Source organism: Zonotrichia albicollis, chromosome 11, assembly GCF_047830755.1.
Source record: "Zonotrichia albicollis isolate bZonAlb1 chromosome 11, bZonAlb1.hap1, whole genome shotgun sequence".
Classification (NCBI taxonomy): Eukaryota; Metazoa; Chordata; class Aves; order Passeriformes; family Passerellidae; genus Zonotrichia; species Zonotrichia albicollis.
In genome coordinates, this window is record NC_133829.1 from 8,652,272 (window position 1) to 8,665,794 (window position 13,523).

Here is a 13,523-nt window from a genome sequence, read left to right on the forward strand (position 1 = left end):
GTCAAAACTGCCTGATGATAACATGTAGCCCAGCTGTCCATGCAAAAAACAATTTTCTTTTAATCTTTTAAGTTGTCCAGCATTGAAACTTTATGATAGCAAGCTTGCAAGAAAACCAAGACAGTGGTAAAGGGATTAAATGTGTTGTGCAAGGATTTACACCTTCTCTGAAGATTTTAGGCTTAGCCTATCTGGAAAATAAACACAGGTCATAGTCACTTAGCTTGCCATGTAGATTTCAAACCAAGATAATAACAAAGCAAAACATTTACAAACAAAACATTTACAATTGATACATTCGTTCCCTCTAAACATTAAGAAATTTTTCACAAGGAGGGTGGTAAAACACCGGCACAGGTTGCTCAGAGAGGTTGTGGCTGCTCCAGGCCAGCTTGGACGGGGCTTGGAGCTCCCTGCTCTGGTGAAGGGCTCCCTGTCCACGGCAGGGGAGGGCTGAAATGAGGTGATTTTAAGGTGATTTCAACATAGATTCAATCACAGTGCAGTGATAACGAACTGATTTGTTGTGTTAAACTGGTGCACCTCTTTGTTTAATATGCAGTGTAAAAGGCGAGTGACCGAGAAGGCTTGAGCTGCTCTCACTGCTCTGTCGGACAGACCGACATGGTAAGGGGTAGAACACGAGCGAACAGCCTCAGGCTGCCCTGGTGGAGCTCACACTGGGAACTGCTCCCCCGAAAGGACTGGCCAGCACTGGAACGAGCTGCCGGGGCAGTGCTGGAGTGACTGCTGCCGGGGGTATTTAAAAGACGCGTGCACTTGGGGATACGGCTCCGGGAGGACCTGGCAGTGTTGGATTTACAGCCGCACGGGACGATATAAAGGCTCTTGTGCCCGGTCAAACACTCCATAACCCCACGGCCTCTCACGGCCCCGCTCCGCCCTCAGAGCCGCGCAGGCCCCGCCCTGCCTGCCGCTCGCTGGCTAATCGCGGCTCCGCCCTCCTCGGATTGGCCAATCGCAGCCTCTCCCTTCCCAGGCTGGCCAGTCACCGCCCCATCCTCCCGGGGCTGGCCAATTGCGGCTCCGCCCTCCCCGGGCTGGCCAATCGCTGCCCCTCCCTCCCAGGCCTGGCCAAGCGCAGCGCGGCGCGGTCGCTATGGAGACGAGGGACGCGGCCCGGCCCTGCCATGGCCTCCTACCGCCTCGGGGTCCGCGTCGGGAACTGGCTGGAGGACGAGATCGCGCAGCAGGTACCGCCATCCATCCCCGGGTACAGCCATCGCAGGGCACCGCTGCCTCCCCAGCTCCGGGCTGCCCCCCGGCTCGCTAAATCCACTTTAAACCCGAGATTGTGGGTGATGGATAACATATTTGCTCCTCTCTCCTTTGCCGACAGGACCTCCTAAAGGATTTTATCCGTAAGAGAGAGAAAGGACAACTTTTTGTACAGAGATTAGCCAGGCTTAAAGAGAATATTTTCAAGAAGGTAATTTTTTAAAGAGGGTTGTGTCCACTTCCCCCTGACCCCCACAGAGTGGCATAACTCCTATTATTGTTCTTCATGCACTAAGAATGATACGGAATTTATATACTAAAATACTTCTGATGTTAGGTTCAGCTAACTCTGTAAAGTACCGTGTAAATTCTAATTCAGGTAGAGCTGTCAGTGTCCTCTGATGGATTTGTTCACTTTGGAGACACCGTGCTGCTCGTGAACCCGGACTGCACCCCCCCGGAGGAGAGGGACCCCGAGCTGCGCGGCGATGTCACCCTGGCTGTCGACATGGAAGAAGTGTCCCTGTACTCGGACGAGCCCCTGCAGATCTCACGTGGACTCAGTGCCGTCAAGAGGGTGGACCCCATAGGTCGAAATGCTTTCTGTATTGTAAGGTCTGCTACTTCATTCTGAGTTGTTTTCACTTATTAGTTTAGCTTTAGGTATCTTTGTTTTGAGAAATGTACAATGAAGTTTACTAATATACAAAGGAATATGAGTAAATTTAATTTATTTAAGAAAGAGTCTTCAATCATGCATTAAGCTTGATTCTATGCTGCATATTACTCCAATTAATTCCAAGGACCTCTAAATCAGTTTAGGTGTGAAGACAGAATCAAGTTCACTGTATCATTTGGTAAATTCTGCAGCTGTTTTTATTCCAGTTGCAGAGAAAATATGTCCAAATATCACTAGTATTAATATTCACTCTCCTGCCAGCAGAAATATGTGTCTTTGCTTTTGCTTTCCATGAAGTGGACATGGTTCTGGTTCTAAAAAATCCAGCATATTCCCTTTCTCAAATATATAGAACAGAAGAACAGAGTCTTGATCAATAGTCAAAGGCTCTGCCTTAGATTAAGATATTTTACCTATTTTAAAAGGTAAACAACACAAAATGTTGTCACAAAGCAACATCTAAGTGTAGACCAAAACAGACAAAACTCCTAAACAATAGTAAAACTGATATTTCAATGTACTTTTTTTCCCTTTTTACAATTTCAACAGTGTTGATGGAAGTGCAGTGGGTGAACCACTTCGATATGGGCAGAACTTTCTTCTTGGGACAAAAGGAGGGGTTTCTGACAAACTGGTAAGGCACCAAAGTTACAAATGGCAGTGGTAGCATAGACTGATAATGTCCCTAAGAATAGATATATAAAGCTGTACACTGGTACAATTTCTTAGTTTTACAGAACAGGATCAGACTCATGCATAGGTCAAGATAAGAAAAAGGAAGTTTATGCTCCTTACCTGAGGTCAGGTGTGCAGACCAAGGGGGCTGAATGACTGAATAAAGGAAATCTAAAAAGGAAGGAGAAAGAAATCACAATTGGATTGTGAATCATGAAAGAATTCTTCAAGGAGATTTTAGGGTTTTTTCACTTTGAACAACTCACTTAGGTGTTGAAGTTGATGGTCTTTGTAGGTCCCTTCCAACTCAGAATATTCTGTGAAACTCCAAAACGAGAAGATTTCCATTCTTATGAGGATAATCCATAATAGGAATAGAAATTCATGCACTCTTCCATCATTCTAAGGAAACAGATTTCTATTAAATGGTAACATTCTTTCCCTCTGCAAATTAAAAGCAAATAAGGTGTTACATGTACATATGCCGTCAAGATAAATCACCACAACTTTGAAAAAGTTTTCCTTCTCAACAATCACTTTGGTGAAATAAAAATATTTGGAATGTAAATTCAATTTTAAATTAGTATTCACAAATCTGCATATAGAATAACTACTTAATGAGTTTATCAGCAGTATAGAATTTATCCTATGGGTTTTGCCTGCATAGTTTTAGCTGGGAAGACTGATCTATCAGGAGCCTAGAGAAAAGTTCTTTTGTTCAAAAATATGTTTCAAAATTACATATCTTGTTTCTTTTACATTAATACTGTCCTTAATATATATTTTTTACAGTTTTATCTGGCAAGTGACCACAAAACATTTAGAGATTTTGCTAAAAAATCTCGCCTTCAGAAAGTATTTCTGACAGGTGAGCTTTCCTATTTGACTTTCTGGCAAGCAAAGTCCTTGGATCCACAACTGCGTCTCGAACACGAAGGATGTCCAGTTCCTGTAAGAAACTAAAACTGTAGGAAATGTTATGAAAATTTAATTGAAACAGGTGGACTACTGAGAAAAAAATGTTATGTTGGTTTTATTCACATATTTATGTGAGTTATGCCAGTTCTAACCTCTACTTTTAGGAAGGGGGAGAGGGAAGGAACCATCTCTTTAATTAGGAATCTGCTTATAAAAATATTTGTTTCTACCGTTCATTTTGAGGTTGACTTGTTCAGTTTTTCTCATTAGAAATTTTCAAAGCTTGACGTGATAATGTTGGGGGGGTGCATTACTTACCTGTTTTTCAGGCCTTTTGAGACAGTAAATTCCATTTCCAATATTTGGAGATGCGATTAACTAAGAGGTCCTGTACATTAAAGGTCTAATAAAATTCTCAAGGCATCTGAATAAGTGGATGATTTTCCAAATGTTTTTATCCTTCTGTAAATACAGTATTTTCCTGTACCAGATAACTGCTGGGCTTCCTGAATGCTGGCGTACAACAGAGTATCACAAACACAATTGCTCCTTCACAGCCTTGAACTGAGTCATTTACATGAATAAACTCACTAATAAACACAGTCAAAATTAACTAATTATTAAAAACAGTCTTTATTCACAATATTGGTTTAAAAAGGTTTGTCAATTTTCTTCCCTTGCTCTCTTTTTTCCAGGCAGAAACTAAAATTATTATTACTCATTGCTACACCAACCGCAACTTGGCTGTTCCAAGGACCTTCTGTGTGTGGTAAGAGTAACTTACAACAGGCAGGGTGTGCACAGTGATGGGCCAGCAGCAAGAATTACTGTGAGGAACAAGAGAAGTGCTTTAGGAACACACTGAGGAAATGGAAAATAATGGAAAATGCCATTCTCCTTTCCCTTATTTTACTTATTGGCTGTAACATGTGTTGCTGGGTTGCTGCAGGCAGTTGGATCAGTCTTAGTTTGGATTTTTTTTATCCATTTTTCATTATCATATCATGCTTTTAGTGTTCTCTAGTTTCTTGGTGTTTCTGCCTTTGAATATCTTGAATAATATCAGTTGTTTGAGTTACTTTTGTAGAAACAAAATATATTACTAAAAAGTGTAAAGAACAAGGGAACTAAATAAAATCACAGTGCATAAAATTCTAGATGCTTATGTCCATCTGAATCAATGTCTCAACAAAACAAAGTTAATCTCTCAATTCAGTTAATATACATGCATTATATAAACACCAATGTTTCCTATTAACTTCTTAGCAAGATCTGACTGAGGATTTGGGTAAGGTTTTTGAGGATGAAAGATCTGAAAGTTTGAGGCTGAAGAAGTTGTTAAGTAGTCAGAATCCTCGTCAGTCAGAGAGAAGTGGGGATGAGGGCAGAACCAGCTTTTACAAATTGAGTTGGTCTATTAGGGCCTTATTCTTCTGGGGCTTCTTTTAGCTCTGAAGCTAAAAAATTGGCATTTATTTTGGATTTCAGATTCCTAAATTATTCATAGGAAACAAAGTGGGTTATTTTGTTTCTTTTAAGTGTCTGGTATTTGAAAGTGCATGGTGATATTTCCGAGTATATCAAGGAATGAGAAAATCTCAATAAATTCACAAATAATGAAGATATGCTGAATTTGTATATATGTTAATTCTCCCTGCCTATCCCATCTCTTTTGACTTTGCAGGTCTAGTTTTGGAAGAGAATTTGAAGTAATTTGTCACAATTATCTTGACGCCCGCAAAGTTGAAGAAGATAAGAATTACTGGGAGATAATTACAGGAAATCCTGGTCCTCAAGATGGTACAATGCCTGAAAGACCCAAAGCTCTCCCAGAAGGGTATGAGGATAAACTAGCTTCATGAAAAGACAGAGGATGTAAAAGCTCAAGACCACAGCCAGGAGAGGTTGATGAGACTGATTATTGTTTCTTTCTGTTTATATTTTAGTTTTAGAGATGTTTATTTTAAAAATGGACATTAAAGTCTGCTATTAGTAATGTTGCATAATCTCATTAACTCATCAAGGTTATAGTGGGCAAAAAACTTAAAATTTGATGAACAACATGAAAAAATTGTAAATCAGGAAAGGCTCCATTTTCCATTTTCACATTCACCAATGACAAAAGTTGTCGGAACTCAGAAAACCTAATAGATTTTCATTAAATTACTGCCTTTCAGAGTATACTTAACCATTCTTCCAAAGCCAAACCAGAGTCACAATTCTTAAAAGGGTGAATGGACAGTTTCCAAAACACTGAAAACCACACACACACAAAGTTATCATGGGATGCTTTGTCATTTAAAGTTCATCTGAATGAAAGTTGGTTGTTGAGTTTGTTCCACCCTCCTTCCAGCACAACATTGCCAATTATTAAATTACAAGTGAGCCTTTTTTACCTAGAGTTTATCTTCTAATTCATGGATATAAATTGAGTTTTTAATGTTTTTCCATGTATTCTAAAAACTTTAATATCAAGTAATCAAGAACTTGAGCACAGTGATACAGACTAGAGATCAGAAAAACATTTTCCATGCATCAACATGTTCCATTTACCTCTCACCCCCAGCATTTTTCAATCCATAGTAATTTCTAACAAGTTTGGGAGTAAGGTAAAATTGTCAGAGAAAATTAGGCACCCACAAGTTTCATTATAGTAAATGCCAAAGCAGAAAACAAATATGATATGCTGTAAGTTTATCCAGTAAGAAAAAGATTGTAGTCTATGTTCCTACCTAATTAGATGACAGAATATCCATATGAAAAAAAAAGACCTTGGAGGGTAGAAATTTCAGCTGAAACTCACATTTGCTTAAAAACAAAATCAACCAAGTATAAAATGCAAATACCTGGAAAACAGAGGTCATTACTGCATAGATTTACCTGTCTTTCTATAGAAGCTGAAAAAGCATCACAAAGAACCTTCTACTGGATGGCATTCCATTATATCTATTTAGTTAAACATGCATTTATTTAATCTCCTACTGTACCACAAGAGCAGGCTCTTTCTGCACAAATAAGTGACAACCCAAGTAAAATGCTACACGGATATCCATTTATAAGATTCCAAAGATCTTCAGTGATTATAAAGGCCAATTAAAACTTTCTAAGTTTTCCAAAACACCCCCACTAAACTTTCATAAGAGAAGGGATTGGTCCAAACATATTTTTAAGCTCTATTCCCAAATAATCTGTTTGAAGCCCACAGGCAAGTCTTACAAAGCTTTACCTTTATTCAGTATAAATTAAGTCAGCAGACTGCAGCATCTGGCATAGAGGATCTCAGAGCAGAAGGCAGAACATGCTGCTGTGACATGCTGCTTTGGTTTGAGGGACTGTACTGCATAGGACAGTTTTAGAATCACACACTTCTTAAAGGTGTGTAAACCTTTACCTGTTACAGATGGGCTGTTTTAGAGGAAATTATCTTTAGGAACTTATTTCACTTTTTCCTTTCATTTTCTATGTAAGCATAATTACCACGATTTGTGATGTTTTTCTAGAGGGTCTGTTCATAATCCAACATTTGGAGGTAAAAATTTGCACATTTTCACAATGGATTGACCTAAGTCCACTTATATTTTACAGATATTAAAGTTTATTAGATAAAGTTTTGTAGATATTTAATTTTAGTAAGACTAAAACTGCAGGAATGCACTGTAGTGTTTCTCATTTGGCCATTGGACTTTTACTGGTATTAGATGCAGCTATTTCAACTCTAAGTTTCTTAACTCTGGGTCAAATGTAGGAAACAAGAAGAGGCCTTAGACCAAAACCATTTCTGAAAGGAAGCTTCGTGTAAACTCATGCAGGAATGAGGACTGTGTGGGCAGGGTGCCTGGGCTGGCTGATGTTCTGAGTGAGTGTTTGTGCGTGTGAGTGGAAGGAAAGCAATGCACTCTGTACAAAAACAAGTTTTGCAAAGACTTAGAGGAAAAACAAAGAGATAAAAAGATACAGAAATGAATAAAAAAGCAGGTAATGTTGGAATTTGGTGCTGATTAAAAGTGGTTTGGAGACTTGTGTATTTTGATCACTTTGTGCTCATTGCAAAGGATTTCTTGAACTGAAAATAAACAGGATTGAATCAATATTCCTGATTCCATTATCAGTGTTAAACCCACAGATTTTTGCATAGCTCTTGTATAATATATATTTATAATTAATCTAATTCACGATAACAAATACAGATATTTACCCGTTTCCCGATTTCTTAAAAGCTTCTTTTTGCACTTCTTAATATTGTCCACACGATGGCAGCACAACTTATAAACAGCACAATTCCTGCCATGTCTGTAAAACAGTCTGAGATGGTAAAATCCAAATGAGTTCCTGAAACAATGCCACAGAAGGAAACCGAGTTAAAACAGACTTGAATTCTAGGCTGGGATATGTCATTAATGTTATATCATCTTTTTGGAAAATAAAGTTAAGAACAAAGGTTGACATGTTGCACACAATCAAATTCTGTATATTAATTAGAACATTAAGTAATTTGTGACAAAAGCATAATTAGAGGAACTTAGGAGCTTTTTCTTTCACTTTCTCTGTAAAGATATTAAACTTGATATGTGACGAGCAATGCATATTTTTATAGGGCTACTGTTATTGCTTTTGCCAATTTACAGAAATTAAAATTATTCCCATTTTCACAACAGACTGACATAATTCTGCTCTTATTCTGTAGGTATTTTATTTATATATATATATATATATATATATATATATATATATAAAATATATATATATTCTATACCTACCTTTATTCGGTAGGTATTAAACTCGGAAAAAAATCAAGCTGTGTAGAGTGCACTGTAGGGTTTGTAATTTATCCATTTGCTGATAAACACAGGTTTTATTATAAAGAATTATGGGATTGAATATTAGTGGAGAGTATGAACAATCCTGCTATTGCTAGTTAGAGTCACAATATTTCTGGTGGATAAGGCAATGGAAACCTGAACCACACCCCAAACCTGACCACTATGTTGCTTTTTCTTATTTCATGATAAGCACTATTAGAACAAGGGCAGTGATGTTTCCCTCCTTTGTAATGCACTTTGTTTCTTGTAGGTGTATGTATTTAAAAAGCTTTCAATGCTTCTTCCAAATTCCACCCAATATGGATAGCTCCACAAAGTACATTGTGGGAAGATAAAACTCACTTTGCCTCCATCCCAGACAGCTCCAAAGCTGTTAGGATGAAGCTGATCCTGAGCTATTAGTCCTTGCTGAGGGCCAGGGTGCATTAGTCCAAATTTAGTGCTGTGTTACAATAGCTTTTCACAGGCCTGAGGCACAGAGAGTGCTCATATCTGCACGTTTTGCTCTGCAGTTGGGTGTTAGCAGCACAGTATTGAAGTAAAGAGGAGAACTCAGAGTCAGCAAAGAAAAGCTGACTGGTTAACTCACACTTAAGGCTGGAAAATGAAAATCCAGTTTAAATATGCCTTTTCACTTCCCTCTCTTTCACATTCTTCCCCAGCTCATATTTCACATCACATCACTTCTTTGCCGTGTTGTCTAGCCCAAATGCACTGATTTACTGTGGTTATAAAGTGCTCTTCATCACTCAGCACAACTCCTTGGCCTCACACCTAATCACATCAGTGTCTTCAGAGCTGCTTTTCTGTTCAGTGATTGTCACAAAGTATTGTTTTAGCTCAGACAGCTGATAGAGGAGGAAGCCATATGCAGGTTTAGCAACTGAATAAAACATCTAAGGGGAGAAAAAGGCACAGAGAACATTACAATAAAATTCTACACATCAGTGGAAGAAAATATCCAAGCACTGGAAAATTTGGTGGAGTTGGCAGGTAAGAGGGTGATTTCGATAGCATCTGTGCCCACTCACCCTAAATTAATATTGCATGTCTGTTGTAATTTGAGCGTGGTGGGTGTGAAATGATCTTTTAAAGCCATAGCTGTTGTTTTAGAAACACTTAAGACTTCAATGTATGAAAATTAAACTAGGAGGCCACAAAAGAAAAAAAGTACAGATGTGATATACAAAATACATTAAATACAGGCAAAAATTATGAAATCTCTGTGTCAGCTACACTTCTAACTATATTCTGTTTTAGGCTTTGTCCCAGATCTATCCACTCTCTGCCTGCCCTGCCTTGTTTCCTTGCCTGAACACAGCACAGAGGGGCAAGCCTTGCTCTGTCAGCTCCCCCCCCCTTCATGCTGGTTTGACTTTGCCCTAGAAGCTGTAAAAGGGAATCTAATCTTCTATGCTCCATTCTCCTGGCAAAGAGGAGGAGTGGGAAAATCTGTCACCTTGCTGTGGCAGCAGGGATATGAGCAGCCATAAGGATATAAACTGCAGGATTTGCATGATAAATTAGCATTACTGACAAGAAGAAGGATAACTTGGCATCAAGACACAGGGAAACCCTTCCAGTCTGAGGTTTTGGGGGATTTTTTTGGTCAACACTGTGTGCAGAGGGTATGCAATGAAACAATTGACACTTTTCTTCCCTTTTTTTCCACTGCTGGACTTGCTCAAGGCAACATTCACTCAACAGAAGAAAATTGTCAGTATGGTGCTAGAAAGTATTGCTACAACTAAGCCACCTTCTCTAGAGAAATTTCTATATTTTCTGGCAAGCAGGACGCAAAGTACAGCAGAATAGGCCCAAACATTTAAAAATGCCTGATGACATTAATGCCCACATTCAGTGATGAAATTAATTCATACACATGAATCTCTGCTCTAAGTTTATACAAGAAACTCAGAGAGCTAATTTCCCAACATCTGTTAAATGCTGCTTCATACAATACGTCAAAACAAAACTAAACAGACCATCCAGTTAGAGGCCAGCTAGAATATATGTTTCTATAATGCTGGTCTTGTTTTAATTATAGCCTCCTTGAGGCAGGGACCATATCTTCATCTTCATCATTTTTTTCCAAATACAAAGAACTACAGCAGAGAAGCTCAGTAAGTAACAGCATAAAGCTGTTATTAAAAGCATTTGTAAGATGACAAGGAACTGAAGTAACCCTGGTGCAAATAACCAGAGATATGGGCAAATGAAATCTGCACATAAAGTAGTGCCAAGTAGCAAACTCTTAGTGTGGGGTATGAAGATTCAGCTGCCCAAGTAATTCTGATGTTAGTAGGAGTTGCTAGGAGAACATCCCACAAACCACAGTGCTGTCCCTGTGGGTCTGACAAACCCACACAGGGGAATAAGAATTATCCATGGTAGTATTTATTTTTATGCATATATTTAGGTTTTTTAATTATATGGCATACAAGTTAAAAATACCTAACCAACTCTCAGCACAAGTCCCATTTGCAACAGAGACACCAGTCCTGAGAGGATGAAGAATTGTTTCTTCAGTTTTTTCATGTTACAATTGCCAGGAATTATGTTGCACATACCCTTAGAGATCTTGGTCTAAGATAATTTTCAAAAATCATATTTAGATGTTCCTGTAAACATTACTGGTACAATTTATAAAGATATTAAATTCCTAAGCAAAATGAAAGCAAGAAACTAGTGAATAAGCAGAGCACTGAACTGAAGTTTGAATTACCTTTCCTTTATATTCAGATCTCTTATAAATCCTGAAATGCTAATAACTGGGTTTTAGGGTGTCTAAAAGATCAAACACAGAGGTTTTTGAAAACCATGTTAGACACAAATGTCTATCCTTTCTCCCTGCTTTCCTGCTGCTCCTCTTGCTTGGAGTTTCTGCCTCTTCCATATCCTGAAGAAACAACCGAGCAGTTGTTTGGGGAAAAGTTTAAGGTTCATCAGCTTTTCCGGTCTTTTTGCTGACAATTTTGGCAGCATCAGTTTAGCCAGAACACCCAAGATGTATTATAGTCTGAAAAATAACCAGTGAATGTAACTGTGCCATGAAAATAAACACTTATAGAGAAATATAAATTAATTTCTGCTATATACACATACACACTCTGGGAACTTTTATGCTAACATGGAAATCACATCCAGTTCAGCATATGCAGAAGAAAAATTTTTCTGTATGTAAGAGAATTAACTGGTTTCTTTTGAAGCTACCTGAAATAATTAGTTCTTTCAGTGTAATCTATGGTGCTCAGGGACATATTTAGGTCTGATTATGAATGACTCCATGGTATCACATGGTGATCCAGAGTAACACTGTAGCTATTGTTTCACCATGCACTGTTTTTCCTTTCTGTTTTTATTCCCCTTTCTGCTTCCTCAGATTCTTACAGAGAAACTAAAATTTTGTCTAAAGATGGCCCAGCATATTGAGCTGTGCTCTTTGTTCATCCCAAGCCAGTCAGGGTGATAATTATCTCCAGAGCATAATGAGCAGAGGACCTAGATCACTTTTTGGTCAATAATTTATAATTAAAACAAAAGCAACTTTTAACCTTGTTGGCGTAATTTCTGTGATAAGCTCCCAATTTATTTTACTGTGTTTTGTGAATTTGTTGCCAAAATGGCAGCTGAAATTTACTTTTAAGACTTTCTTATTGAAACACAGCTTTGGATCAAATTAGGAATTCTGCCAAAAGTCACCATATTGTAAGAAATGTTTATGACCAACAAAACATTTTTAGTTCTTGAATCAAAGTAACTTACATTAATAATTTAGTCAGGTTGCTGTGGTATTAGTTGAATACATTTCAGGTGTCTCAAGCAGGCACAGTTGAAACCATCAGCATTCAAATTCTTGGACAGAATGGGCAGCTTTAAAGACAGCTAAAGAATGCCTCCTGCTTTGTTGCCTTGGAAGGGAAAGCCAATCAAGATAAAAGGGAAGGGCTGAGTATGAAACTGCAACTCTTAGAGTCTTAATGCAGCTAGCTCTGGCCTGGCAAGCCCTTGAAGAAAGCAGTCAGCCATGGTAATCACCTAGACAGCCACCCACAGCTGCATGGCATTACAAATTCATGTTTATCCCTGCTGTGAAATAGGATGTCTAATAGATAATAATCATAAATATGGGGCTGGGCTCATTTCTTACATAGATGGTAAATTGCTGTAGCTCAGGTAAGGAGCAGCAGTTAGCTTTGTTTTTTATTTTTATGGCAACACTGGAACTCAGTGATCGTGGTAGAGGTAAAAAACAGAGCCAAACCAAAAATCTCCTCTGCCTGAGCTTTGTATCTCCAGTCACTGTTTCAAAGGAAGACAAATCTCTTTCCATTTCCCTGTCTATCACAAGTAATTGTGTTCTGCTCTGCATTTCCTCATGTGTATATCATGTGCCCTCCCTTCATTTACTATATCTGTGCATCACTACTCCTACTGAGCATGGGCATTTCATAAAGGTAGTAATAGGTAGATTGTGGATGTTTATTAGGTGCTAATAAGAAAAAACAAAGAAATATTACAAAGAAAAATTTTTAATTGTTCTTAAGCATGTTGACATTCCAAAGTTTTCCATAAAATATGTCTGCCTATACTTGCTCTCAAATGGCACCAAATTCCACAGGTTGATTTAATCAAATTAATAATTTTAATTAAGTTATCAATTTATCCAGACACAAGTTCCCTGGATCTTGTATTTTTTCTCCACATTTGTTTTTCAGAAACAAATTACAATTTGTTTAGAAGGAATGCATGTAGCTATCTCAATAATTACATGACCCCTGTATGGCATCACATGCATGACCTTTGATACAACATAGCTTATTGTTCTCATTGTTTGTTGAAAATTTTGATGCTTCCAGAAGTACGTGAAAGTCAACATTTTTATCTGCCCCTTGCTAATTAATATCTAACCATATATCAACCGATTGTGCCGTGTTGGGCGGTTATGGAATTTTGTCTGCAAGTGTTAACTGATTTTAAACAGTGCCACACTTTGGGACTACTGAATGGTTTCTTCTGAACACTGGGCTTTATACAGCATTCAGAAACACCAACACAAATTCCTGCTTCCTGTGAAATTAGCTTAACAAGGATTTGGGGAGTAACCATTTGCACTCCACGGCTGATGTGTGCGACCTTTTCATCCAAGCAATTATTTCTGAGAACAGAATGTTCATTCATCACGGAAAGAA

At 38.3% G+C, this 13,523-nt stretch overlaps 1 protein-coding gene across 1 annotated transcript; it reads left to right on the forward strand.

Annotated features, from left to right (window-relative positions):
• Positions 1 to 1,056: 1,056 nt before the first annotated feature.
• CFAP161 (cilia and flagella associated protein 161) lies at positions 1,057 to 7,521 on the forward strand. Its single transcript, XM_005483411.4, has 7 exons — positions 1,057 to 1,214; positions 1,361 to 1,450; positions 1,619 to 1,854; positions 2,468 to 2,552; positions 3,386 to 3,544; positions 4,207 to 4,280; positions 5,196 to 7,521. The coding sequence occupies exons 1-7, from the start codon at positions 1,152 to 1,154 to the stop codon at positions 5,371 to 5,373; spliced, it is 885 nt and encodes a 294-aa protein (XP_005483468.1). The 5' UTR covers positions 1,057 to 1,151; the 3' UTR covers positions 5,374 to 7,521.
• The last annotated feature ends 6,002 nt before the right edge of the window (positions 7,522 to 13,523 follow it).

Bases quoted from the DNA above. Each gene is read 5' to 3' on its own strand.
- CFAP161 (XM_005483411.4), top strand. From the start codon at position 1,152: ATGGCCTCCTACCGCCTCGGGGTCCGCGTCGGGAACTGGCTGGAGGAC. The intron at 1,215-1,360 runs GTACCGCCATCC...CTTTGCCGACAG, and splicing joins AGGACGAGATCGCGCAGCAG to GACCTCCTAAAGGATTTTAT. The intron at 1,451-1,618 runs GTAATTTTTTAA...ATTCTAATTCAG, and splicing joins AAGAGAATATTTTCAAGAAG to GTAGAGCTGTCAGTGTCCTC.